General features: G+C 48.8%; 3 protein-coding genes across 3 annotated transcripts in view; 1 reads left to right on the top strand and 2 right to left on the bottom strand.

Moving 5' to 3' along the window:
• The window catches only part of KIF3A (kinesin family member 3A), an 89,380-nt gene extending 80,240 nt beyond the window's left edge, over positions 1-9,140 (top strand). Inside the window, exons 17-18 of the transcript XR_011073107.1 lie at positions 7,152-7,264; positions 9,018-9,140. The gene's annotated coding sequence lies outside the window, so the exon portion shown is untranslated. The remainder of the gene's footprint in view (positions 1-7,151; positions 7,265-9,017) is intronic.
• IL4 (interleukin 4) lies at positions 949-9,498 on the bottom strand. Its single transcript, XM_068535856.1, has 4 exons — positions 9,364-9,498; positions 9,036-9,083; positions 3,755-3,880; positions 949-1,041 (listed from the first exon to the last, which is right to left on the bottom strand). The coding sequence occupies exons 1-4, from the start codon at positions 9,496-9,498 to the stop codon at positions 949-951; spliced, it is 402 nt and encodes a 133-aa protein (XP_068391957.1).
• An 11,700-nt stretch (positions 9,499-21,198) lies between these two features.
• Positions 21,199-23,251, bottom strand: IL13 (interleukin 13). Its single transcript, XM_068534415.1, has 4 exons — positions 23,120-23,251; positions 21,993-22,046; positions 21,653-21,757; positions 21,199-21,306 (listed from the first exon to the last, which is right to left on the bottom strand). The coding sequence occupies exons 1-4, from the start codon at positions 23,249-23,251 to the stop codon at positions 21,199-21,201; spliced, it is 399 nt and encodes a 132-aa protein (XP_068390516.1).
• Positions 23,252-27,887: the final 4,636 nt, after the last annotated feature.

Below are 27,887 nucleotides of genomic sequence, written 5' to 3'. Positions count from 1 at the left end.
TATAAAAACTTTCAAACACGTGTAAAAGCAGAGTAGTGTAATCAACCGTCATGTACCCATCCCCAACTACAACATTCATCAGTTACTGACCACCTTGCCAACTATTTTTTTAATCAACTTTAGATATTTTGTATTGATTTCCCCATTGAAAAGTGAGAGTTTACCTTATTTATACTGCCCCTTCCAAATTTTTTATAGTAAGTTATTTTTAGATCTTCTGTCACGTTTCCAAGTTTGAATAAATACTTAAGTCTCTTGTTCTTATTCCATCAACCTTAGACAGTGTTGGTGCCCCCCCTCTCTTTCTTTCCTTTTGCTTTTACCTCTCAATCATTTTGAGCTATTCCTTTTCTGTTGTCAGTTTGATAGAATTTAGTCTGTTCTGTAACCATAATTAAGTCTTCCATGCTTTGTCTATTGGTTGGTTCGAAGGCTTGAGAATCAAAAGAATTTACATTATTAGGACATTAAATATTGTTCACTGCAGTGCCAGATAGTGTGCTAGAATTATTTCCCCACCGTGGACTCAATATAGCAACCCTTGTGCCAATGGGAAAAGAATGTTCTAAGCATTCAGTTGACACTTTTTAAATTCAGAATTACTTGATAGTCAGTGGGACTTATGGACCCACTCTGCAAGCTCTTTTAATTATCATTTACATCTTGTGTGGCCTTGTATTCCTTAATCATTTCATGCATTATGTCCCCAATGAGAGAGGGAACTCCTTGAGAGGGAAGTGGTCTTTCCTTTTTAATTCCCACACCCATTTTAGTCTCTCAGTAAATTAAGTTGGTTTCCCCAAAAGTTGGCAAGTAAATATAGTCTATGCCATTAAAATGACATCATGCTGTCAGATTCTGCAAATACTTTATTTTATGATGAGTTATAAATATATAAATATTTTTAAAATAAGGCTATTAAAAATTCATAAATTAAAATATTCAGCTTCAACACTTTGAGTATTTCTCCTTCATAATCGTCTTTAGCCTTTCCAAGAAGTCTTTCAACGTACTCTTCTTGGCTTCATTCACAGAACAAGTCTACAAAAGAAACATTTCATTAGTTTGCATTGCTAAGTATTTGAGTCTTGCTCATGCCTGTCTACCTGGGTCAAGCCTATGCTGCCACTTGCCACCTGAACAATGATCCAACCAGGCCCTCCAGTCTGGCTTGACTCTGCCACTAGGCCAACAGGGTTTGCCTGTTTTCGGTGCATGCTACTTACACTCCTAGAAATGGCCACTGTACCATCACTAACTGTCTGCCTTCAGGGTGTGGCCATCCCTGGAGAGGTGTGTCACAGCTAGGTTCTGCTCAGGGGCGTAACATGAAGGTGGAGGCTCAGACCTGCCTGCTGCCATCTTGAGCCCGTGGCCATCTGGACTGCTGAGAGAGAGATTCAGTCCATTTGCCCCCCTGCCCATTAACCAGAAACATCATAGCTTGGCAGCCCTTCAGGTGGAAAGGATTCCTGGTACCTACCACCAGGCCACTGCTTCAGTTTGAATCTCAGCTCTACCAAATTATTAATTGCATTGCTTAAGACAAACTACTTCGTTTATAAAAACTTCAGTTTCCTCCTTTGTAAAAGGGGAACAATAGTGCCTACTTCCTAAGATAATTAAGAGGCTCAAAAGAGACAATGAGTGTAGTGTCATCTCCCTGTTCTATTACCTTGTAAATAAGGCAGCAGGGAGGGGATGAATGTCCCCAATTCCTCTACTTGGCATTAGATAACATCTACTCTTGGCTCTGCCTCTTTCCTACCATCAGTTCTCCCCTCTTACTGGATCATTCCCACTGGTATACTGACATGCTCCATATAGACCTCACCTTAAAAGAACTTCCTTCACGCCATACCTGCCCTTCAGCTATTGTACTATTTCTCTGTGACGTTATAGGAAAGCACCTCGAAGGAGTTTTTATACTCAGTGCCCCTTTCTTTTCACTCCTCCCCACCCCCATTCTCTATGGAATCCACTCTAGTCAGGCTTTCATTCCCGAATCTCCATTTATATCAGCATCACCGGTAACCTCCCTCATGACAAATCCAGTGGCCATTCTCAGTGTTCATCGTTCTTGACCTTTTAGTACATTTGACACAGTTGATCACTCCCTTCTTCTTAAAAGAATTTCTTCACTTGCCTTCTGGGGTGCCACGCATTCTTTGACTTCTCCTACTTCACTGGCTACTTCTCAGTCTCTTGCTGGACCCTCCTCTTCCTGACCTCTATATGTTAGAGTGCCTCTGGGCTCAGTCCTTGGATTTTGTTCTTTCTCTATGTGACTTTATTTTTTTTAAAAAAGCCTCCCTGCTTCTTTTTTTTTTTTTTAATTTATTTATATATTTTTGGCTGCATTGGGGCTGCGTTGGTTCTTCGTTGCTACATGTGGGCTTTCTCTGGTTGCGGTGAGCAGGGGCTACTCTTCCTCGCGGTGCGCGGGCTTCTCATTGCCGTGTCTTCTCTCGTTGCGGAGCACGGGCTCTAGGCGTGTGGACTTTAGTAGTTGTGGCTCGCGGGCTCTAGAGTGCAGGCTCAGTAGTCGTGGCACACAGGCCTAGTTGCTCAGTGGCATGTGGGATCTTCCCGGACCAGGGCTCGAACCCATGTCCCCTGCATTGGCAGGCGGATTCCCAACCACTGCGCCACCAGGGAAGTCCAGGCCTGTGGCTTTAAACAACATCTTTCTAAGAACTCTTCACTTAATATCGCAAGTTCTGACATCTCCCTTAAGCTTCAGACTTTTTCAACAAGCTTATCAACATCTTCACGTGACTATTCAGTAGGTACCTCAGACTTACTATGTATAAAATTCAACTCCTGACCTTAAGCTCAGCCTCCAGCCCTGATCACCCCCAGTCTTCCATATCTGTTAACAGCACCAACCATTTCCCAAGGGGCCCAGGCTAGGAACCAGGAGGCCACCTTTTACTGTTTCCCTCACCCCCACAATAGATGTGTCAGCAAGTTCTTCTGGCTCTATTTGTGGTTACATCCCAAATCTAACGATGTCTGCCACTTCCACCCTGTCACACCCACCATCATCTCCAGGCTGGAATACTGTGGTAGCCTCTCAGCAGGCCATCTTGCTTCTATGCTTACCCCTACTCAGTCTATTTACTGCACAGTAGCCAGAATGGTCATTTTAAAAATTACATAAATCAGATCGTGGTCTCTGCCTTGCTTAAAACCCTGTGGGAGTTTCCCACCATGCTTGGGGCAGAATCCATAGGCCCTGTGTGATCTCCTATTAAAATCCTCCTCCCTCACTCTGATCCAGGCCCTCCTGTTGATCTTTGAACACATGAAGCTCATTTCTACCTTAGGGCCTTTGCACAGCTGTTCCCTCTGCCTGGAATGTTCCTTCCAAATTAGTAACATGGCCGGCTCTGTCACTTAATTCAAATATCCGCTCAGATGATGTCACCAACTACTAAGTCAGCCCTCTCCCTCATGACCCCTGTATGTTCTTTATATGTTCTGTATTTTTCTTCATGGCACTTACCACTACTGGAATCATATGCTTGTTTGCTTTTCTCACTCACCCATTACAACATTCTGTAAGAGCAAGAACTGTATCCCCAGTGCCTAGAACAGCACCTGTAAGCAACACTCACAGAGCCTCAACAAATATTTGTCGAATGAATGAATGGGTTGATTAACCAAGTGTACTACTATTCATAAGGAGAAATATCTTAGAAGTAAGGCTGCCATCCATTGGAAGGCAAGCTGTTGGCATAATGCAGCTTACCATGTTTGCCATGCTACTGAGGTTCCTGTGAAGTCCATTCAGGGGTTTGTTCAAGCACTTGTGGTATCCGTAGATATGCCGAAGCACAGTCGCGGCCCTGCAGAAAGTTTCCTTCTCAGTTGTGTTCTAGAAAGAGAAATTCCACAGATAGCCACTACTAGCTCGATTTTGAACATTGGAGAGAGATGTTTCCTTCTGATTTCTTCTTTCCAGAAGGACAAGTGGAAAAGGTGAATGTGCTCAACTGTGAATCAGGTATTCAAGTATTCCTGCCATGTGAATGGAGGCTGCCCATCACAGTAAACAACCTCTTCCAGTTACTTGCAAATGCAGCAGCCTTTTCCTGAAACCTCCCAATTTCTTTTCCCTTGGAGGGTTTTGCTGAAGGGGTACCTGAATCAAGTCACTCAACTAAGTAAATGGGAGAGTGGGGATTTGCATGCGGGGCCATCTGTCTACAACCCATGTCTGTTTCTTTACCCCATGCAAGCTCTTCTTTCTGTGGATGCAGTTGTATGTACATCAGCTCGTAATCAGAGTCTGCTCTCTCTTATTCCTGTAATTTATAGTTTTTGAATCCAGGTTCCCTGGAAATTCCACATGTTTGTTGAATAAATGAATGCCCATCCTTTGGCCTGGACAGTGCCACTTTGGCCAGCACTCTCCATTTAACCCTCCCCCTGGGAAGTAGCAGTGTGAGGAGATAAGACATGTCCCCACACAGCTAGAGGTGAGTGCCAGGATCAGAGCTAGGTGCCCCAGGAGTCTGGCCTGGGGAGATGAGGGGCAGCTTCTCAGAAAGGGTGCTGGGCCTTGGACAGAGTTTATGTTAGGGGCTTCTAGGCTCGAATGTGCAGGGTCAGAACCTCCTTGGAATACTGGCAGCCCTGGTGTGAGTCTGGCCACATGGCTCTTCCTGGGGACCTTTGAGCCTCAGAAGAGGGCTGGTACAAGTGGGAAACCAGCTCTTTTTGAGGACCTGGGAGAGGGAATGTGTCTTGGCCTGGTCAGGCCTGGTGTGTCCTATCTTTCTCCACTGAAGAACAAAGGCCCGGAGCCTGGAGGGTGTCTTAGCTTGAGCCCAATCCAGCTCAGATAAACCTGTCTCCAGCCTCTGCCAGGACCTGCTCTTGTTCCTTGCCACTCAAAATGTGGCCCATGAAGCAGCAGCGTGGGCGTCACCTGGGAACTTGTTAGAAATGCAGAATCTCAGACCTCCCTCTGGACCCACTGAGTCACAATGTGCATTAACAGGATCTCCAGGGGATTTATATGAAAAGCACTGTCCAAGCAGCTTTTTAGGTTCTTCCATATTTTTTCTGATTACCAAACTTTTTACTATAAAAGTAATATACATTCAACAAAAGTGAATTCACTCATTATCCCATTAGCCAGAGAGAACTACTGTTAAGATTTTGGTAAATATCTCTCCAGATTTTTTTAATATATATATATATATATATATATATATTTTTTTTTTTGCAATAGGGACCAACTACTGATACTCTTTTATAACCTTTTTACACTTAGCATATAGTACTAGCAATTTCTTAAATCATTCAGTAATGTTTAAGAACGTGATTGAGAGCTGTGTACGAACCTAGGGCATATTTGTGCCATAGTTGATCAATCCCCTATCACTGCAGTTTTTTGCTTCTGTAAATTAAGTGGCAGCAATTCATCTGTATAAATCTTTGCGTTCATCTCTTATTTCTTTAGGCTAAATTCTAGGAGTGCAGTTCATATTTTAGGGTTTTTCCAGGAAGATCTTGACCCAGACCGAGGCGCCAGAATCCTAGACTACGAAAGCTTCTCCTTTCCGCTCTGGAGCTTGATGGCCCGTGGGCAGGGCCTTTGGAAGGACATGTATGTACTTAATGAAGTACATGTCCTTCCAAAGGGCATATACTCTGGCTGGAAATTTAAGAGCAGCACCAGTATCTCTGGGCTCTGGGAGTCAAGAAACTTCCCATAAATCACCATACCTCTGGGGGGCTTTGTGGGTGAGCAGAGGTGGCGAGGCCAAGGAGAAGGCAGACACTAGCTGAGTATGCAGATGGAGGCAGACGCCTGTGTTGCTGGAGAGAGAACAATGAGGTTCAAGAATGCCAAAAGGAGAAGAGATCCTTTGCTTATTTTTCCATCAAAATCTGATGAGCCTTTTCTAAAACGTTGGCTAGGAGCTTAGAAATTATACTGTCTCAGTTTTGAGTATGTAGCCATTTAAGGTAGGAAAACACCCTCTAAAGATATTTTTCAGGGACTTCCCTGGCGGTCCAGCGGTTAAGACTTCGCCTTCCAGTGCAGGGGGTTGCGGGTTCGATCCGTGGTCGGGGAGCTAAGATCCCACATGCCTTGCAGCCAAAGAACCAAAACATAAAACAGAAGCAATATTGTAACAAATTCAATAAAGACTTTAAAAATGGTCCACGTGAAAAAATCTTTAAAAATAACTAAAAAGATATTTTTCAAAAGACTTTCTAAAGGTGATTAGGATAAGTATAGAAAAGAGTTTGAATCAAATGGAAAACTTGTAAAAGAAGGAATTCTAAAGGCAGTTTTAGTTAAAGGCCTTAATGTTTTAGTTCCATTGGCATTGCGGCAACAGGATGACACTCTGACCGCCCACTTTTTTGACAGCTTGTCCAGCTTTCGCTGCCTGAATGTGCCTTGCTTAGCTCAGAGAGCACACTTTGAGGAGCCACACGGACTCTGCAGTTCAGAACTGCTCAGGAAAGAGGCTCAAAAGGGAGGCCTGGTCTCCTGCCAGATAGAAGCCCACCCCTCATGGGAATACAGCAGTGGTGGCACACCACTTGGGAGACTTCTTCTGTGCAGGGATTCTACTAGAGTTCTAACTTGGGTCTTGACTAGCTTCACTTAAGGACATACAGATCCATCCTGTATGTATTGTATTCATTATCTCCACTTATGCCCAAATTTAGTCAGCGAATGTGATATATGAAAAAATCCTCTACTTTCACTTTTAAAAAAAAGATTTGAGGGTTGGCATAGAGCTCTCTGAAAAATTATGGACTTTTGCTCCCTTTGGTAGTAGGAAATACTTCCAACTAATGGTCCACCCAAGAAGTCTTTCCTAGGCCAGCCAGCTTGCTTGCTTTCCACCTTGCTCTTCCTCAGACCACCTAACTTCAGAGACACTCGGGAGGCATTGCATGTGGAACCCAGGATTTAGATCAGCACATTCTTCCAGCATTTGCCAAGAGCAGGATGCCACCCAATTTGGGCATAATGGAACTCTTGATCCCCAAAAGCACTAAAATGAATATGCTGGATTTTGGAAAGATGTTCTTCTTGAGAACACAAAGAAGTAACTTTTCCTCCCACATAGCACCTTTGTGGGTGTTGAAAATAACAACCTTTCTTTGTTCTGAAGTATCTTAATAGATAAGTAAGCAGTGCTGAGTCTTTGAGGAAAAGAGAAGAATGGAAAAATGAGATTGTTAATCCAGGAGGAATAGAAGCAGTTCGGGAGAAGGCGTGAGATAGGTAAGAGTGAAGGAAGGCAGCGGGGACTGGCCTGCACCTTGGCGGGGGTGAGGGCTGGCTGGGTCTTCTAGAGCAGCCCAGGGTGGGGTTGCACTGGGCTCGCAGTCATGGAGGGTTTGATCATTTCCTACCGCTGGCCCCTTTCTTAGAATGATTGCTTCTCTACAACCAGTTTTTGCCTTTAATCAAGAGTTATATCATACAATAACATTTTCCACTAACTCGAGAGTTGGATTCCAACCAACTTTCAAAATTGCTTTCAAATCTTCAGATGTAGAAACTGAGGCACAAAGAGGTGTGGAGACTTGCCAAAGGCCACATAGTTAGTTAATGGCAGAACTGGGGCTAAAGCCACAGACTGTCTCACTTCCAAACCCTCGGCACTTCTGCTGGGGCCCTGCCCTTGGCTTTGGTAGCACCCTCCCAGCAGTGCAGCCAACCTCTGGAGAGCCCAGAGCACAGCTCAGTGGACTCTTGGCTATTTTATTTCTATATATATACAATATTAATATATGAGATATATAAAGTATTAATACATTATATATATATATAATATATAAATTTATATATATATATATAAAATCTCCAAGTCCTTCCAACCTGCTGATGGACAGATACAGTCTGATACGGGATGAGATTCTGAAGGATAAAATTATGTAATATGTATTATATAATATTATATATTATCTGTTTATATTATATACTATTATATAATTATATTACAGTATTATATATCATTGTATATCAGACTCCTGGAATAATCTTTAATGAAGTGAGATAGTCCAGATAAAGGCCTGAAGACCAGCTTTGCTCACGAGCAGGACAGGCCTGCCCTGTGGCCTGGGTGCTGGGGTGTGGCCCTGCCCAACCCATAGGGCTTCACTCCTGGCCACGTTACCCTGTAGTACATGTGGAAAGCAGGTGGTTAGGAGACCACTGGTAAATTGAAGCTTTGGGTTTTTCATTCTCAGTTGTGTGTTTCCATGAAAACAGGAACTGATGTGCAGAAAGCTATTGATATGGCTGTAGTCATGTGTTTGTCAGAGAAAAATGCACTATCAGCTGTCAAATCTATCTCCTCCCACTGCAGATCGGGGGGCGGGGGTGAGATGCAGCAGGAGGAGGAAAGGTGAGATGCTCTGGCAGGAGCAGCCGGAGGCAGGGATATGTTGGCCCCTGTCCAGCAGGACGGTTCTGGACAGGCCAGAGGGGAGTTGGCAGGACAGAGCAAGCTGAGGGTCTCTGGACAGCCATGCCCGGAGCCGGTGGGCTGTTAGGTGACCAGGCTGCGGAAGAGGAGGGGCTCTGGCGATACCTTTTCTGTTGCCATAGGAAGTCTCTTAGACAAAATGAAAGCTCTCTCAACCTGTAATCTCAATATCTGTTTTTGTGCGAGTATTTGGTTTTTCAGAAATGTATGGGCCAGAAAAATTCTCTCCTTCAACAGCATTTATTGAGTGCCTCCTATATTCCAGGTACTCGACCTGGGTTGGGTAAAATCCTAAAGAGCTTTTCCTGGACTGGGATCTGAGTTATGACTACAAAACCCAAGCTTTCTATTACACATCTTCTAAATCAAGTGAAACCAGAAACACCAAAATGTATTTGAGAGTAAAGATCAGAATTCTCAGTCTTTGAAAACGTTTCACCCATTATAGTTAATTTGGGCCTGTTCCCTTTATGTTAAAAAAAATTTCTTGTTCGAACACTTGTGGATGGCTCTCCTCACCAAGTCACCCATCTGCCAAAGCAGACCCGGGACAGCTCTTACCTTTGGGGCGGCAAAGACGTCTGCTACAGGCAGCTCCATGCACGAGTTCTTGGCCCAAGCAGGAACGAGAGAGCAAGAGACAAGAGTTACCTCCAACTGCACAGGGTAAGCCTTGCTGAGCAGCTCTGACTCCCTCAAACCGAGAAAACTTCCTGTGGTCCCTCGGGGAAAAAAAGTGCCAGGAGAAAAGTCTCCACACTGCTCCCCATCCTATCACCAACCACCAACTACCAACTCTCTAGAAGCTGTTATGTTCTTTTCACAGTCTAAGAAATATGCACAGCATCACCAGAACATCTGGAGAGATGGTGCCAGATAGCTTACTCACCTTTCTTGCTGTGAGGATGTTCAGCGTTTTGATGATCTCTTGTAAGGTAATATCGCACTTGTGTCCATGGACGAAGTTGCTGGTACATGCCAGTAAGCAGACTAGCATTGGGATCAGTTGGGAGGTGAGACCCATTAATAGATCTCTATTTGCACTGACAGCGAGAGACAATCAGTTTACCGGGAGAAGCTAACAATGCAATTCTGACAAAGATATCTCTATATATAGATTTAAAATTGCTGAAACTGAGGGAAAATAAGTTTACATTGGAAATTTTCATTACACCAGGTTGTCAGTCATGTGAGACCAATCAGCGCCTCTCTTCCAGGAGAAAAAATGCCTCACAAAAACAGGTAAAATGTTCCTGTGAAATCAGACCAGTAGGAAAATGAAACCTTTTTTTTAAAATTAACTACAAAGTATCAGCATAGGAAATTACACCATAATTTGCTCTTTAGGTTAGTCTTATCAGCTTGGGGTTGCTGCTGGCTTTTTGCTTTGCATAGAAGGAAGAGGCCACAGGTGTCCGAATTTGTTTTAGTGCAGCCCTCCTGGGGAAAGATAGAGTAATATTAAGAAAGTTTGACTTGATTAGTATTTCAACCTGGCTTCTTCCAAGTACGGGTGGCATCTGGGAAACTCTCCTTTTGTGGAAAAGCTGATCTGGGGTTCTTTCTCTGGGTAGAAGGAAAGTAATAGGCACAGATTCTCTCCTGTCCTAGCACTCAGGCATGCCGTTCTTCCAAATTTAGGATTTTGGCCAAGGACTTGTAATATGAGGTGGGGCTTAGTTAGGGTCACATCAGGTCCATAGGTCTTTACCAATAAGGAGGCTCTAGGCAAAGTATGCCTATCCGGAGTTTTCAGGAATGACCACTTTGAGGGACTTCCCCTGGTGGTCCAGTGGTTAAGACTCAGCACTTCCACTGCAGGGGGCGAGGGTTCGATCCCTGGTCAGGGAACTATGATCCCATGTGCCATGTGGCAAAAAAATAAAAATAAAAAATAAAAGATAAAAGAGTAATTAAAAAAAAAAAAGGAATGACCACTTTGAAAATGGAATTTAATTTAAATACAACCTCAGCTAATTAGGGAAAAAGAGCCATAATTTCTCAGATTTACCAATCAGTTGTCCTGACCAAGGTGCCACCACTTGCCCCGGTGCTTCAGTCTAATTTCTATGGACCTGGTGAGGCGCTGCACGCCCCCATTGTTCACTCAGATGCCTGCGCCCCAGCACGCGACTGCTTATTCCTCCCTGAGCCTTTCCTTCTCTTTCCTCTCCACTTCCCTTCTCTTGGTTTCTGACCTTCCTCTCCCTACTGATTTCCTCTGGAAGGTCACACAGAAAAGGTGACTGCTTAGGTCGTTCCTACGTTTTGGCTCTTATTGCAGTGATTTGTACTCCGTGAAAGAAAGGATCTGGATAGTTGTATCAAAAAGGTCCTTGGACCATATTTAGGATCCTTCCACTGGGACTGTGCAGGGGATTTGCCGGACTCAGTGCAGTGACTTCTGACACCAACTGTGTGGAGTTGGGCCAAACCTCCCAGGTTAAGGGCACAGCCTCCACAAGACTGCCCTCACTTCATACACTGGCTGAAAATTTGGGAGTCCCCAGTCCACCTTCACTTCTGTCCAACTGGCTACCAGTTTGAGTTCCCACTATCCTCTCAGGTTCAATAATTTGCTAGAATGACTCACGGAACTCAGGGGAGCATTATACCTAAGGTTATAGTTTTATTACAGCAAAAGGATACAAACCAGACCCAGCCAAAAGAAGAGACACAGAGGGTGAGGTCTAGGAGGGCCCCAGACATGAAGCCTCCTCTGTCTTCTCTCCCTGGAGTCACAAGCGTGTCGCTTCCGCAGCACCTTGATGTGTGACTCCACACAGAGCATGCCAACCAGGGCAGCTCATCGGAGCTTCGGTGTCTAGTTTTACTGGGGTGTCATTCAGTAGGCATAACTGATGGAATCCTTGGCCACTTGACTGACCTCATCTTCCAGCCCCCTCCCTGGAGGTCGGGCTGATATCACAGCAGCTTAATGGTGTGACCAGTCTCCACCTTGAGTGGCCTCATTAGCATAAACTATTAGGTCCTGCCACAAATAGCAAAGATACTCCTATAACTTGGAAAATCCCAAAGATTTAGGGGCTACCTCCCAGGAACTGGTGACAAAGACCTGTCAAATTCTTTGTTCAAGGGGTTTGGAGGTTACCTCCCAAGAGCCAGGACAAAGATCAGAGACCTCTCTGGGTAAGTTAATTCTTTTTTTTTTTTAATAGCTATTTCTTTTTTCCCCCAGTTTTATTGAGATATAACTGACATACAGCACTGTATGTTTAAGGTGTACGGCATAATGATTTATCTTATATATCGTGAAATGATTACAATAAGTTCAGTTAACATCCATCATCTCATATAGGTACAATAAGAAAAAAAAAGAAAAAAATGTTTTTCCTTGTGATGAGAACTCTTAGGATTTACTCTCTCAACAACTTTAAAATACACCACACTGCAGTGTTAACTACAGTCACCATGCTGTATGTTACATCCCCAGTTCTTATTTACAACTGGAAGTTTGTACCTTTTGACTGCCTTCATCCAGTTGCCCCTCCTTCCACCCCCCCACCTTTGGTAACTGCAAATCTGATCCCTTTTTCTATGAGTTTTGTTTTTTTAGATTCATATGTGAGATTATACGGTATTCGTCTATCTGAGTTTTCACTTCAGGTTCTACGTTGTCACAAATAGCAGGATTCCCTTTTTTATGGCTGAATAATATTCCATTGTACACATATACCACAACTTTTTTATCCATTTATCCATGATGGACACTTAGGATGTTTCCATATCTTGGCTATTGTAAATAATGCTGCTATGAACATGGGAGTGCAGATATCTCTTTGAGTTAGTGGTTTTCTTTCCTTTGGGTATATTCCTGGAAGTGAAATTGCTGGTTTGTATGGTAGTTGTATCGTTTAATTTTTTGAGGAAGCTCCATAACTGTTTTCCACAGTGGCTGCACCAATTTCCATTCCCACAAACAGTGCACGAGGGTGCCCTTTTCTCCACATCCTTGCCAACATTCTTGTCTTTTTTTTTTTTTTTAAACTTTTTAATTTATTATTTATTTATTATTTTTATTTTTGGCTGTGTTGGGTCTTCGTTTCTGTGCGAGGGCTTTCTCCAGTTGCGGCGAGTGGGGGCCACTCTTCATCGCGGTGCGTGGGCCTCTCACTATCGCGGCCTCTCTTGTTGCGGAGCAGAGGCTCCAGACGCTCAGGCTCAGTAGTTGTGGCTCACGGGCCCAGTTGCTCCGCGGCATGTGGGATCTTCCCAGACCAGGGCTCGAACCCGCGTCCCCTGCATTGGCAGGCAGATTCTCAACCACTGCGCCACCAGGGAAGCCCCATTCTTGTCTTTTTGATGATAGTTATGCTAACAGGTGTGATGTGATATCTCATTGTGGTTTTGATTTCCATTTCCCTGATGATTAGTGATGTTGAGTACTTTTTCATGCATTTGTTGGCCATTTGTTTATCTTCTTTGGAAAAATGTCTATACAAGTTCTTTGCCCATTTTAAAATTGGAGTATTTGTGTTTTTTGCTAGGGTAAGTTTATTCTTCGCTACACAAATGGGGGGGAATTAATAAGAAAGGGCAGCCTTCCTTCCAGGATAACTAGAGACTTCAAATCCATGTTAAATATTATTTGGAGTAAAATGGTGCATAGTCCTTTTTTAAGGAAATGTTCAAGTTAAAACGGGAGTAGCCTTGCAAGTGCAGACACACGGGACAAGGGTCTGGGGTGCAGAGCACACCCCTCAAAGCCTTGAGGTTTGAGGTGGAGCTGGAGAGGAGGAGAGGTCAGCAGAATCCCAGCATGCGTGGGAGGCAATAGAAAAGCTATCTACGTGTTCAACAGTTGTCTTTTGAGCCTTTGCTGAGGGCCGAACGGTGGGATTGGGGTTCTGGGGGCAAAGATGTGAGTCAGAAAAGGAATATAATTTGGGATCCATAGCTCAGAAGCAGAATACAGCTTCTTTTTAATAAATTTTATTTATTTATTTATTATTATTATTATTAATTTTTGGCCGTGTTGGGTCTTCGTTTCTGCGCAAGGGCTTCCTCTAGTTGCGGCAAGCGGGGGCCGCTCTTCATCGCGGTGCGCGGGCCTCTCACTATCGTGGCCTCTCTTGTTGCGGAGCACAGGCTCCAGACGCGCAGGCTCAGTAGTCGTGGCTCACGGGCCCAGCCGCTCCGCGGCATGTGGGATCCTCCCAGACCAGGGCTTGAACCCGTGTCCCCTGCATTGGCAGGCAGATTCTCAACCACTGCGCCACCAGGGAAGCCCCAGCTTCTTTTTTGCTTTGTTTCAACGGTTGGATGAGGCCAGGGAAAAAAGGATAAACTCTCCAGACTGTCAGGAGTGACCAGAAGGTCCCCACCCTTCCTGCAGGCCGACATCATGGCAGCTGTGCATGTGGCTGGGTGTTCAGAGGCCAGGGAGGTGGGGGCCTGCGTGTCAGGGACGGCAGCCAGCACCCAGCCACACGAGGACAGAGGCGAAGGAGCCTGTCTCAGCCTGCAGGAGTCGCGGGCCAGGATGGCGAAGCAGGTGGGGCGGCACTAAAGCACAGAGGGAAGTTGAAGACTGCTGGGCCCCGGCTGGGTCAGTCAGAGACTCCCTGAGCCCTGCTCCTCTTGTGTCAGCTGTGCCAGACAACACCCAGCAGAGCCCTTTCCAACTCCTCATGGGCTTCTTCATGAAAACAGTAATACTCCTCCGAGGGAGTGATACTTAGCAGGGATTGGAATAGGTAGGGGATGGCGGGGGGGTCGGTGCTAGGGCAGGGGGTTGGTGCTAGGGCAGTGGGAGGCCTAAAGGGGGGAGCTCCCCGAGGAACCAAAGAAAGCCACTGGGCCTGGGAAGGGAACCAGGTAGAACACTGTGGCCGCCCTGTGAAGGAGGGAGCTGGTGTGGAGGGGAAGGCAGTGAGTGCTGTGGGTCTGGTGTTACTTAGCAGCAGTAGAGGGACCTGGAGTCAGTGGGAGCTGGCTGTTCTGAATCCCAGCTATGCCACTTACTCTCTGGGTGACTTGGAAAAGGGTGACCCTGTCCAGGCTTCTGCGTCAAATTAGGCTAATAATAGGGGAAGATGATCGGAGGTAATACATATAAAGTGTTCGGTGTGCCTGCCATGTAGGAAGTCCATAAATGCCAACTGTCATTATCACCATTATCATTGTTATCATCATCATCATCATTATTATTAATAGCACTTAGGATTGGCTGAATATAGGGGTGAGGAAGAGGACCTCAGTTTTCTGGCCTGGGGAACCACCATTCACAGAGATGGCCTTTGAGGAGGGAAGGAGGGTGGCGGAGGTGGGGCATGAACTGAGGCGCCTGCAGCTCTGAGCTGAGGAGGGTCTGCGTTGTAGACAGAGGACGAGGGGAAGCTAAGGGAACAGTGTTGCCCTGGATGGGAGGGCGAGGGAAGAGAGGGAACAGGAAATGACTGCGGCACTGGAAACACAGAAGGAGGGAGAGGAGGCAGGCAGCCAAGAGCCCGAGAGGGAACCCAGGCGTGAGCCTCCGAGGACAAGTGAGTGGTCAGCAGCATCACATGTTCCTCGGGGTCAGGCGAGATAGGGGCAGAAGGGCTTCTGCTGGATTTAGTGATGGGAGAAAATTGGCGACATCACTGAGGTGGCTTCTGGAGCGCAGTAGGCTCACGAAATGGAAGCAGTGGTGTAGATGCATTTCGGAAGGCCAGCTATGTTGGGGTGCTAGTTGCGAGGGGGGGGGATCACACATGATCAATAGTTATTTTTTAAATGGGACACACTTGAGCACAGGCTTCCTCAGCTCTGTAAATGGCAACTCCATCCTTCAGGGTGCTCACACCATGGTGCAAACCTCCCGTGCCCCACACCCAATCTGCTGCCAAAGCCTCTGCCTTCAAACTGCAGCCCTGCTCAGAAGCAGGGCAGATGGGGCAGAGATGAGTTGCTAACTGTTGAAGTTGGGCAGTGGATACCTGGGAGTTACCAAGACTTACATGGATAGAAAAATTAAATATATGTTTAATATTTATATTTACGTATTATATAATATACATATATTTACAATGATTATACATCATATATAATGTTGATGTAAATAATGTATACAAATAAGTGTATATTATATAGATGACCCAGGTATCTCCAGAATCTGACCACATCCCACCCTCCACTGCCACGTCCACCGTCATTTCCCACCTGGTTTCCACAGGAGCCTCCTGACTAGTCGTTCCGCCCCACCCTTGTCTCCACGGTCTGTTCTTCACACAGCAGCCCGTGTCGCTCCATCACACCTAGAGCTGGAGCAAAGCCCAGTCCTGCCCGTGCTCTGCTCAGCCACACGAGTGCTTGCTATTGCTAAGACTTTGACACTCGCTGTCCCCTCTTCCTAGACGTTTCCCTCTGTTGTGTGAACAGCTTTCTCCCCACTCCTCCCACTTCATCCAGATCTTGGTTCTATCCTGTCTCACCAGGGGGACTTCTCTGACCTCCTCTCACAACATGGCAGCAGCCTCTACCTGCCCCCACCTGCTCCGTTGCCCTCTGCAGCGCTCACCGCCCCCTGCATACCCTGCATTCTCTAGTTTGTGCATCCTGCCCCCCGACTAGAAGTAATCTTGTTTTTTTCACGATGTGTCCCCAACACCTAGAACAGTGTCTGGCACCTAATAAAAGCCTCAGGAGATCCTTGTTGCATGAATGCATGGAGCTCCATTTCACAGAGGGGCAGCTGAGACTCTGCCTAAGTCACAACAGGGGAAGTCAAGGGGACAGCTGGGACTTGAAGCCAGGGTGGTTTGGACCCTGAAGTCCTTGCCCCAAGCCCCCGTAGAAGGCAGGGGGAATGGGATTCTGGGCATAGACGCAGGGAGGACCGCCGACACAGGGACGAGGGGACAAGGGAAGGAGGGAGCTGAGACGGGCACGGCTGTGGACTCGGGCTTTGCCAAGCGGATGGTAAAGTAGCTTCTTCTCCTGAAAGAGAGGGAAGCTGGCTGAGGAGTCTGCAGGAGCTGTCCATCTACCCGCAGGGCATCCATGTCTCTTCAGCTTCAGAGCTGGGCTGGCGGCCCACCCTTTCCCATCTCCTCCCCCTCTGATCCCCCTGCCCCCACCTCCAGGCAGGCCAGGCGAGATAAAGACCCCCAAGCATGGAACATCTTCTTCTCTCTTCAGAAACACTGGATCTGATTGGCCCAAGGAGGTCCAACCCATGAGAGGAATAGTGCAGGACCTCCTGCGCCCCAGCCCCCTACAGAGGCCCACCTCCTCTCCTGAGGCAGCTGATCCCAGGGAACAGTTAGACCTGAGATGAGGGGTCCCGGGCTCATGCCTCCCAGGTGCGCTGCTGGCCCTTCCCAACCCCAGTTTTGATCAGCTCCCTCCTGCCTCATGGACCAGGCGTCAATTCCATGTTCTGTTGCTTTATTTTTTTCAATTAAATTTGTCTTTGTCCCCCAGTGGGAAATGAATGTATGCTCATTATTCATAGAAAATGTGGGAAGACAGAGATTAGAAGAAAGAAGACAATGAATGAGAAACTGCTTTTCTAGTGAGGTGACTCCTTCTGGCTTAGGCCCCTCTGGTCCGCCAGAGGCCATCAGCTCGGGTCTATAGGGGTTGCCACAGCCAGCTCGGGCCTTCCCACCTTCGTGGGTTTCAGGAAGAGCCCTCGGGCCCCACGCTTGTCCAAGTGATGCAGAGAGCGGCGCTGACGGGAGTTGCTATATTTAATTATGGCGTCTGCGTCACTGGCGACCACACAGCAGCATCTGCCCAGGCAGCACGCGGGCTGGGGGTGTTTCTGAACGACGCTTTGAGAGAATCACTTTCCACAAGAGAAGGCACTCAGGAGGGGAAGGGAGAGAGCGCAACAGAAAGTGAGGTTGTAAGTAGAAAATCGCTTCTGGGATTTCAAATGGCTTCGTCATGGGGCCCTCCCTTGCTGCTGAGAAATCAGTTGATCTGGGAAAGTTTGTTGCAAACCCTGTGCTCTGTTGCTTTTGGGTGGAGCCGAGAAATGAGTGAAGATAATGAGGCTTTGTGACTTTTATTTTTCAGAGTAGGAGTGGGCAGCATGTGTGGGAGGGGTGATAACAGCCACCAGTTCCGACACCGGCTTGGACCTCTGGAAAGGCTGGGTGCCCCTGGCCTGTGTGTCCCAGGCCAGGCTGCCCGTCTGGACACGGTCAGCCTAGACTCGTCTGGCTCTTCTAAGACTCCCTTAGAAGGGAGTCAGCTCAAGGGAGGAGCAGGATTTGAGTTTGTTCAAACTGACCAGCTAAATTAAGATCATAAGCAGAAGGCACCGCCCCGTTGATCATAACGAAAAAGCGATAAGCTGATGCATTCGATAAACCCCAGCCTTCAAGCTGCTCGGTCACAAGGAAACAAGATGCAGGCCCTTGTCCTCTTGGGTCCTGAGCAGTTCAGACGACCAGCCTCAGAGAAATCCCTGAGGTGACTCGGAGTGTTTTCTGACACCTCATCTGAGCGGCAAACAGAGGTGTTTGGCGCCAAGTTCACTGGAAACCTGAGTGTGTGTCTCACTTCTCACTTGAGCCCAAGCCCCTCCCTCTTCCAGTGAAACCTCCTAGGCCTGGGGTTCCCGGGGTGCCAAGGGGCTCCCCACCCTGGGCCCCATGACGAGTATCTCCCTCCCACTCACCAAGCCTTCTGTCTCTTCCTGACGCCCCTTCTCCCTGGGCCCTGTTTGGGGTTTGCCTTGCGCATGAAAGAAGTGAGACCACATGGCTAGAGAAAACTTCCAGCATATACCCGGAGGGTCAGTCCCCAGGTGGTGATGTTCCCAGCCACAAGAGCTGACACATACCTTTTTTTTTCCTCTCCCTTCCTTATCTCTCATTCCTGACTGGCCCCCTTTCCCATTGCCAGCAACAGCGGCTTGGTTCTGTGGCTCTGTGAGGTCTGTCATCCCTGGAAGGCCCCCCAGCCCCCTCCGGCTCACTGCACGCGCCCCCGTGACCACAGGCTCCTCTCTGGAGACAGTGTTGGGTGAGGCGGAGGCGCAGACAGGGAGCTGCCGGCGGCTGAGGATGTGGTGCACTGCAGACCCCTAGTGGCGGGGTCCAGGCGGCACTGTGCCCCCAGCAGCAGGGCCCTCCTGACTGTGGCTTGGGAAATCCTAAGGGGTCCTCCCCCAGGCCAACCTCGATTCCAGTCTTTGTTCTTGAGAAATTCACAGGGAATTTCACTGGAAGCCTTTCCATCTTCCTTTTGGACAGACAGGCCAATGCCCTGCTTGGGCAGAGAGCACATGGGTCAAAGGTGATGCTACCAGAGAATGGATAGCAAAGTTTTGTGTTAAAGAAGAAGAAAAATCAATCTTCCATAAATATTCTTCTGACCTTAAAATCCCCGAATCTCTGGCTGGAGGAGGATAGCGGAGATCTCACTCCTGCCCTCACCCCTGACATTCGAGCTTCCCACCCTCCCAGGGTAGAGCACCCTTCTCCAGACCCCCACTGTTTAAAGACTTCTTTCTGCTGCTAAACTTTGAGTGCATGTGGTGTCTTGGTCACCACTAGCCCAGGCAGCTGGTGCAGTGCAGGTCTCAGGCAGTCCTCAGCAAATGTAGTGGGACTTAACAGGTTCTGAGACCGTCACTTCCCACGCTGGACAGCCCATGGGACACTCAGCTCCCGTGCCCCCTCCCAGGACTTCCCTCCCTGGGCTGAGCATCCCCAGATCCCTGCACAGTTGACTGTGGCTTCTTCCCTCACCTCTGCCTGGGTGGAAATGAGGGGTTCACTCCATTTGAGAGTGGTCCCTGGAGCAGTCTGCCGCAGTCATCTGCACCCTGGACAGGTCCTGCCATGGCCTCTGTTGCCTGAATCACACACGGCCTGAGCTCTCACGGCTCCTGAGTGGCTGCCTCCACTGACTGGTGAGCATCGCTACAGATGTTCCCATAGGGCTCTGTGCTCCCCAGGGAGGGTGCCTGCCTCCCGCTCAGCATTTGAGGCTGGTCTCTGATGACACACCACCCATTGCAAGAGTCATCCTGTCCTTCCGAATATCCACAGTGTAAACCGTGGCTGATGGGCGTGCCCATTAGCTGTGGCTTGCTGAGGCTTGCTGCTTTCTGCCCTCCATGTGCTGGCCTTGACTGAAGGAGAAGCAAAAGCACCTGGTTGGAGGAGCAGTCTGATCAGGGCCCTGTGACCTTGGCTCTCCACCCCAGTCACTCCGCGGTCCAGGGGCCACAAGTCACTGGTGCGTCTTTGTTCACAGAGGTGGCGAGTGTGCACTCTCTAGTGATGAGAGGTGTCCAGACATTGAATGGGCTGTCCCTAGAGAGCCAAGTAGTGAGCTCCCCGTCAGGGGAGGTGCCCACACAGGCTGGTGACAGTATTACAAAGGTCGTGCTTTCAGGACAGATGGCATTTGGACAGAGGGAGGCAAGGTGGTTAAGTGTGTGAGCTTTGGAGTTGGAGTGAGTTTGGGGTTCAAATCCTGGCTTTGCTCCATACCAGCTGTGGGACCTTGGGCAAGCCACCTTCTCTTCCCTGAGCTTCATATGGGCGACACCAGCAGGTGTGTGGGTGGTGCCAGACACAGGCTGGCCACTCATCCAGGGCTGTGGTCCTGAGACCACTTCTGAGGTCTCTGCCTGCTCCAGACACCTTCCTTGAACCCCGACACCCTGGCCCATGCTTCTCCCACCTCCCTGCAGGTGGTGGTGGGGAACTCCTCCTGGCCAGGTCCCCTCTCCCCAGGCACTGGCTTGCTTCTTTTCAGCCTAGGTCTTGTACTTCACTCCCCCTCCACTCCATCCTAGGCCCCCCTCCAACTGCCCTGCCTCCCAAAGTGCTCCTCAGAGTCTTCAGAACCCGGGCCAGCGTCCCCAGAGGCCAACATAAAAGGCAAACACCATCAGGTCTCTTGTCACCATCTTTATTTCTGGCTTCCAGCTTGACAAAGTCAATGAAACAACTTGTCCAATGACCCCTCCCCACAATCCACACCATATGCGGTGTTCTAGGCTGCTCTTCTATATATTATTAACTCTTTGATAACATATTTTAATACTTAACTTTAAATACAAGGAAAAACAATAAATTACTCAGCTGAGGGCCGACTGCTGGCCGTCAGACAAGAGTGGCTACTCTGGCCCTGTGACCTGTCCCCTGCCTCGGCCCCAGGACCCCAGTGAGGTAGCAGAAGTTTGCATACAGTACTTATTGCCAGGGATTCCTAATGCTCGCTGCTTTAGTGCTGGAGCCCCAAGTCTCCGGGCCCTTGGCTCCAAGTTCTGGCAGTAACAGTCCCTCCCTATCCCCAGTACAGACAAAAACACTTGTTTAAATAACACACAATAATAAATAAGGCCAAGAAGAAATGTGCCTGGGCTGCTCTCTGCCTCAGGTACCCCCGTGTAAAGCAGGTGGCTCCTCCACTGGCTGGCTGGCGAGGGTGGCACCCATTGTAACGCTAGTTTGTTCTGAGGAGGGGGAGGTCAAGTGGGGCAATGTCCACCCTTGTCCAGCCAGCTCGGAGCCCCAGATGGAGGAGGCCCACCAGGCTGAGCCCCAGGCACCAAGGCACGGGGCAGGTGGGATTGGCTGGGCTCAAGGCAGGCAGCACAGGCTCAGGTCTAAGCTAAGGAAATCTTACCCCCCTCCCTAACCCTCCTCCAGTCTCCCCAATAAATTTCTGACATCTGAAAGAAAAAGAAATCTGCAACTTAGATGGTCAGGGTCTGCCTCTGCAAATAATAATGCTAGCTCTTCATGCTTCAGCTGAATTTTCCGTAGTGAAAAATGATCCTTGAATGTTTGAGCAGGTCTTTTAAGAAGTGGGCCACTTCAATTTTGGTGTCTCTGATGTGCTCGCTGGAAACCTGCTGCAGGGCAAAGAGGCCAGCATGTTAGTGGAACGCCAGAACCAGGACGATCAGCATCTACCAGGGGCTTTCTGGGGACCGGCTGGGTCAATCCCCACAAAAGCCCCCATGAGGTGAGTACTGTTATTACCCACATTTTACAGATGTGGAACTGAAGCTCAGGTAGGAGTCAGGAGCCCTCAGGCCGCGTCTTGGAAATCCCAAAGGCATGTCCCTGCTTCCACAGTGGGCCCACCGCTTTGTGGACACATGCCTCAGATGCTCAGCTAGCTTCCCCTGAAGCTCCCAGGGTGAGCCCAGGCCTGGCAGAAGTGGGTGCAGGGTCGGGGGGGCAGGGGGGCCTTACCCCAGCTGAGGGCTTGTGAAGACAGAGTGCGCTCAGCATCCTCTGGGTCCTTTGGATGGCACTGCAGTTGGAGATGTTGATCAGGGCTTCCAGGGCTGCACAGTACTGTGGGGACGAAAACGCCGGGGGGTCAGGCCGCACGTTCAGTGAGTTTGCAGGAGGGAGGGGGCTGGGAGGCCTGGTGGAGGTGGGTCTGGGTGGTGGGGAGCCCAGATGATGAGGGGTGGAGAGTGGCTCTTGAAGCCTGCTTGGAACCCCCAGCCGTGTGAGCAAGGCTCAGAAATGACGAGCAGAGGGCTGCAGCCTCAGCCACCTCCCCCCAGTGCCCAGGGGTCCTCACCATGTTGGCTGTCAGGTTGACACTCCACACCATGCTGCCATTGCACAGGGGTGCCTGAGGGAGCAGAAGACAGTGAGCTGAGTGCTGGCAGGGTCCCAGACCTGCCCAGCCAGCCCAGGCCAAGTCTCCATAGGGATCAGGCCCCACAGGCATCCCCATATAGCAGGGGCAGGCCTGGGACCTTCAGTGTTCCTGAGCTTCAGTTCCTGCTCTGCACAGCAGGGGAGACCCATTGTACAGGGTCTTGGAGCTGAGAGAGAAAAACTGAGTAACACAGCCAGTGAGGGACAAGTCTTGTGCGAAGCTTGCCACAGCCAGGGCAGGAGGACAGATGACACAGGCCAGTCAATCAGGGGCCTGCAGGGAAGGTCCAGGACAGCGTCGGGTGAGGGAGGGGGTGACCAGGCCAATCAGATGGGAGGCCGTGTGGGTCTAGTATGTAAACAGCCTGCCTTCTGAATTGGGTATACCGCAGTTTGGAGCATGGGCCCTCTGGTGTCGTCCAATACTGGTTTAATCTGACTTTCGTCAGTTAACCTCACTGACACTTAGTCAGTAAAATGGGGTATCGTACCTGTCTCTTAAGGTGGTTGGCAGCGATGAAATGAGATGTAAAGCCCCGGCAGTGGGCCTGGCACATTATTAGTGCTCAGAAAGTGTGGGCCGTCACCACTGGGGAGAGGAGCTGACTCTACTGATGGATTCTTCCATAAGAATGGGCTTAACTAAGATGCTGTGAATAACGGCCCCATTATCACATTCAAAGCCAATTGGCAAATGCCAAATAGTTCTAGGAGGGTGCCAGCCCTTCTCTGGTCTCCTCTGTTCAGAAACGGCTGAGTAGGAGCTGGCCATGGCAGGCAGGGCCAGGCCAGGGGAGCAGGTGATCTCTGGGGGCTCTGCCACATTCCTTCTCGGGTCTGCCCATATTGCTGCATCCCCCACCCCAACCTGGCTCCCTTCCCCCATGGCCAGGCTCATCGCCTAGTGCTTGGGGCTTCTTCCTGACCTACAGGCATCTTAGGACCAGGCCCAGCCTTCATGGCCCAGACCATGACCGGTACCCTTCCTGAGAGTCCCCCACCCCTGCACCCCCAGAGCTGGGACCGTGGCCAGCAGGCACTCACCTTCTGGTTCTGGGTGATATTGACCAGCTCTTCAATGAGCTCCTTGAGGGCTGTAGAGGGAGGCACAGGGCCCAGGGAGGCGAGGCCACCAAAGCAGGTGAGAGCAATGACCACAGTCAACCAGAGCGCCATGGAGCCTAGAGCCAGCACAGGAAGAGTGAGAAGCAGACGCATAGGCTGGCCTAATCTGAGTATCTTGTGGCCTTGGCCTCTCGTGGCAGCTTTTATAGGTCCAAGTGGTGATGCCTCACACCCTGGTCTCCGCTTTGTCGGGCACTATCTACAAACCACATCTTTACTCATCTTGATTTTACTTTGTGGAAAATCCAGCGTCACATAAAGGAAAGAATTTGATTTCTTGTAGACTTATTACTGAGAGGGGTCTGGGGCAGTTTCCAAGATCTGGATGAGCTTACTGGTGGGGTAGGTGGGAGGGCCCTGAGGGCAGCCTGGTGTCAACCGTGCCAGCTGGAAATCCAGCACTTTTGCCCAGTGTCCACCCTGGGTGCCCACCCAGCTCCTGTCCTCAGGTCCCTTTAGGTCACCAGAAATGCTGGGCAGACAGTGCTGTGATCACAGTCCATCAGATGTGGGAATCTGGGGGTTTTATTTTTTTCAGTGAACTGGTCTGTTACGTTACCAAAACAATACTTGCTCTGGGTACAAAATTCAAACAGGATAAAAGGAGAAGAGTGAAGTTCACTTCTTTTGGCCCACCTGATTCCCTGTTGGCCCGGCTGTGGGAAGGATTATGGAAGTGCAGATTCCCAGGTCTCCATTGAAAGATCCAGTCAGACTCAGGGATCCTCCTGGGATCTTTCCTTTGAAAAGTTGTTTTGCTGATAACTCTCAGCATGTGCAGACTGGACACTGGGTGTCCCACCCAGCCTTCAGTGTGGGTCCGTCCTGCTGGGAAACCCTCAGTGGGTGGGGCTGGCAAGAGGTGGACGCAGCCTTAGCCCTGGAGACCAACTGTTCCCACTGCCACTTGAGACCTGGGGCGACCACCTGTGCCCTCTGAGGCCTCAAGTTTCCCTTGCAGATTGAAGGCTGTGGAGTGTGACTCCTGGGCCTGCCCCCACTCCAGGGTCCCCTGTGGGCAGCCCACCCCCTGCAGGGACACTGGCATGTAGCCATTTCCCTGCTTTTCCCTCATTTCTCCAGAAGTCTTCCAGAAACCCGTGCAACCAAGGCCACAGCATTTGCCTCTTGGGTGCTGATGTCAAGTCTCTCCCTCACCCACTTCCTCCCCTAAGCCAGTGCCTCCCCCTCTCAGCCCCCTCTCTGTCTGCTCAGGCTGCCTCTCTGTCCAATGACAGTGGGGCTCAGCCTCCTCACAAGGGTCCTCCAAGGGACGCTGGGGCTGTCGCCCCTGCTTAGAAGCCTCCCGGCCTTGCCCACCCTCGCCTCTCACTGGTAACGTGATTCCCACCCTCTCTTCTCTCCCAGCCCCAAGCTTCCCAGCACAATTGCAGGCCCTAACGCTTGGAAGCCGGGGCCTGCCCCTCGTGGCTCCCCAGTGCCTGGAGTGCTGCTGCCTGCTTCTGTGACCTCAGTTTCCTTATCTGCAGAATAGGGTCAGTAGCATCTCCCGTGGGGGTCCCTGTGTTGGCGGAAGGAGTGGGGAACCACCGTGGACTGCGTCAAGATGAGTGGAACGCCCGCCTCTCCCTCTAGGACCAGCAAAACCAAGCGGGGAGCGGTGGGCAGGCGCGCCCCCGCGCGTGGGAGAAGGCCCCGCGGTTGTGGCGATGCCCTGGAGATAGGCGCCGCCTTATGTAATGGGAGATGGGGCTGATAAACGGGATCCGCTTAGGCCAGGCTCCCTCCATGGCCGAAGGCTTCGGCCGGTGAGGGAGGGAGGGGTAGGAGTGCAGACCCGCTTCTCGGAGAAGCGCCCACGCCCGCGCCCGGCCTGGGTCTGTGCGGGTCAGAGGCCGGGCGAGGGAGCTGCAAGGGCGGGAGCGAGTGGTCCGAGCGCCCGGCAGGGCCAGGGCGCCTGTGCGCACCAGCGAGGGGATGTCGCGTTCGTCCCCCGGGGTCGGGGATCCTGCGGGGACACGGCAGAGCTGCCCACCCCTCTTCCTGCGCTGTGCTCTGGAGACCCGCTCTGACTCAGCCCCGAACGAGCCCCCGCTGGCTAGTCAGCTGGACCATGATGCTTTTTTTTTTTTTTTTTTTCCCAGCGAGGCTTGGTTCACATCCCGGATCATTGCAATCAACACAACTACAAAAGGGCTGCTCCGGGCACTTGACACACGTGGCTTGCAGCTCTCCACCGGCCACGGCGTTGGGCCGCCCTATCCGGGTCTTGCAGATGCAGAACCGGGCGCTCGGGGCGTATAGGAGCCTGCCCCGATGCGAGGCCAGGGCCAGGGAAGGGCGGGCTCGCCGGCCTCACCGCCTGGCTCTCAGCACAGATTGGACAGCTGGGGTTGGGACCGCCCTTCATTGGGACCAGCCCGCCATGCACGAAGTTTTGGAAAACTTCCTTTTCCAGTTTTTTTCCGACTTTGGCTCTCCGTTGGAGAGAAGAGATACCCAGTCAGTAGAAGTGTCAGGCAAGTTGTTTTAATAATGTAAAATTCCTAAGTTAGTAAATTTTCATTTTTATGAAAGTTATACGTGCATGTAATTTTTTAAAAATCAAATAATTTGAGGAGGTTTATTAAGAAAAACATCACTTTTGATGTATTCCTCCATTGGTCTTCACGTCTCGTGAGTGAGGCACTGACTGCCCTACTTTGTTCCCTACAATCTTTTTCGACATGTTTGCATAGCAAGCAACCTTGGAAGAGACAGCATCTTCCTCTGAAGCAAAAAGGCAGGCAGACTTACTGTCCATTATTAGCAATTCAGGCTGTCTCAGCTCAGGCTTCTTCTCCTGTACTTCCGCTGTGTGTACAGGTACCATCTGGCTCTCTTGGCACCACTCTGTGAGAACTGGGGTTCAGGGAACCAAATAAAAGATAATACTCGTAATACTACTAGTGCTGTGTCTAACAATCTGTTCTTTGTCTCTGATGCAGGAGTCTTGTGTCTTCTGCCAGCCTCCATGAAACTGTGGCAAGCTGACTGGTTAGCATGCAAGTGGGATAAAATCTCAGAGCCTTCAGTTGTTGACAAGCAGCTCCCCACCCCTACCCCCTTGGCCTCTTCTCCAGAGGAACCACAACCGTAACTGCTTCTTTTGATATTTACCACCTCCATGTTTCTGGATTTCTCGATTTTCAAATGCAGGCAGTATCTGTGGTTTGCGATGAATATTTAATTCTTCTCCTCCTTGCTGTCCTTCTTCCACTGTATCTTTCCTTTTTTCTCATTCTACCAATATGCGTAGATCATAATTTGGGTTGGCCAAAAGCTTTGTTTACTGTTTACATAATTACGCTAATATATTCTCAGCTGAAACATATAGTTAACTAAGATTAGTTTTCCCTCAAAACTTTTTTTCCTAATAATTAATAATTGTCTTATTTTTCCATTTGCTTAGTTTTTCTATGTTCCTCTGTGATTTAATCCTAAATTCTCAGCCACTTACATAAATCTCCCTTTAACAGATTTGGGTAAATCAGTTATTTTCACAATTTCATCTTCCCAAGAAAATCTCCCCTGGAGCCTGTTGACCTGCTCGGACATGGACAGCTGCCATCTGACAACTTCTATACAGCTGTCGTGCTGAGGACTCCTGTCATCCTGCCATGGGAATTACCTTCTCCTCTTTCCTATGTGGCTCTCCTATTCCTTGCATCCCAGGTCTTCCTCTTTCTTGCAGGGAACACATCCAAATAAACACAGAATTTCAGGCAGGAAATAATTTTCCTTCAGAATTTTGAATACCTGTGCTATTGTCTCCTATCTTCCAGTATCTCCTATCTTCAGAAGTCCAAAAGCATTTTGTATCCAGATCTTAGTTCTAACTCTCTGGAAATCTGTAGGAAAATTTCTTGGTTCCCATGCCCCAAATTTTACAGTGATGTTTCTTGGTGTAGCTTTGTTTTCATCTGTGATGCCAGACACAGTGGGCTCTTTCAAACAAACATGTCACTAAGTTCTGGGAAATTTTCTTTCTTTAAAAAAATTTTTTATTGAAATATAGTTGATTTACCATATTGTGTTAGTTTCAGATGTACAGCAAAGTGATTTGGTTGTATATATAATACTTAAAAAATTCTTTTCCATTATAAGTTATTTAAAGATATTGAATATAGTTCCCTGTGCTATACAGTAAATCCTTGTTGTTTATCTAATTTATATATGGTAGTGTGTATCTGTTAATTCCATACTCCTAATTTATCCCTCTCCCTCCTTTCCCTTTGGTAACCATAAGTTTGTTTTCTATGTCTGTGAGTCTGTTCCTGTTTTGTAAATAAGTTAATTTGTACTGTTTTTTAGATTCCACATTTAAGTGATGTCATGATATTTGTCTTTCTCTGACTTACTTCACTTAGTATGATAATCTCTAGGTCCATCCATGTTCTGTAAATGGCATTATTTCATCCTTTTTTATGGCTGAATAGTATTCCATTGTATATATACACCACATCTTCTTTATCCATTCATCTGTCCTTGGACATTTCAGTTGCTTCCATGTCTTAGCTATTATAAATAGTGCTGCTATGAACATTGGGGTGCATGTATCTTTTCAAATTAGCTTTCGTCTTTTCTGGATATATGCCCAGGATTGGGATTGCTGGATCATATGGTAACTCTATTTTTAGTTTTCCATAGTGGCTGCACCAATTTACATTCCCATCAACAGTGTAGG

This window comes from Eschrichtius robustus, chromosome 2, assembly GCF_028021215.1.
Source record: "Eschrichtius robustus isolate mEscRob2 chromosome 2, mEscRob2.pri, whole genome shotgun sequence".
Taxonomy (NCBI): Eukaryota; Metazoa; Chordata; class Mammalia; order Artiodactyla; family Eschrichtiidae; genus Eschrichtius; species Eschrichtius robustus.
This window is presented reverse-complemented; position numbering and strand designations above follow the sequence as displayed.

Bases quoted from the DNA above. Each gene is read 5' to 3' on its own strand.
- IL4 (XM_068535856.1), bottom strand. From the start codon at position 9,498: ATGGGTCTCACCTCCCAACTGATCCCAATGCTAGTCTGCTTACTGGCA. The intron at 9,084-9,363 runs GTGAGTAAGCTA...GCTTGGGCCAAG, and splicing joins ACATCCTCACAGCAAGAAAG to AACTCGTGCATGGAGCTGCC. The intron at 1,042-3,754 runs GTAAGCTGCATT...TTTCTTTTGTAG, and splicing joins TCAGTAGCATGGCAAACATG to ACTTGTTCTGTGAATGAAGC.
- IL13 (XM_068534415.1), bottom strand. From the start codon at position 23,251: ATGGCGCTCTGGTTGACTGTGGTCATTGCTCTCACCTGCTTTGGTGGC. The intron at 22,047-23,119 runs GTGAGTGCCTGC...CTGCTCCCTCAG, and splicing joins ATATCACCCAGAACCAGAAG to GCACCCCTGTGCAATGGCAG. The intron at 21,758-21,992 runs GTGAGGACCCCT...TCGTCCCCACAG, and splicing joins TCAACCTGACAGCCAACATG to TACTGTGCAGCCCTGGAAGC.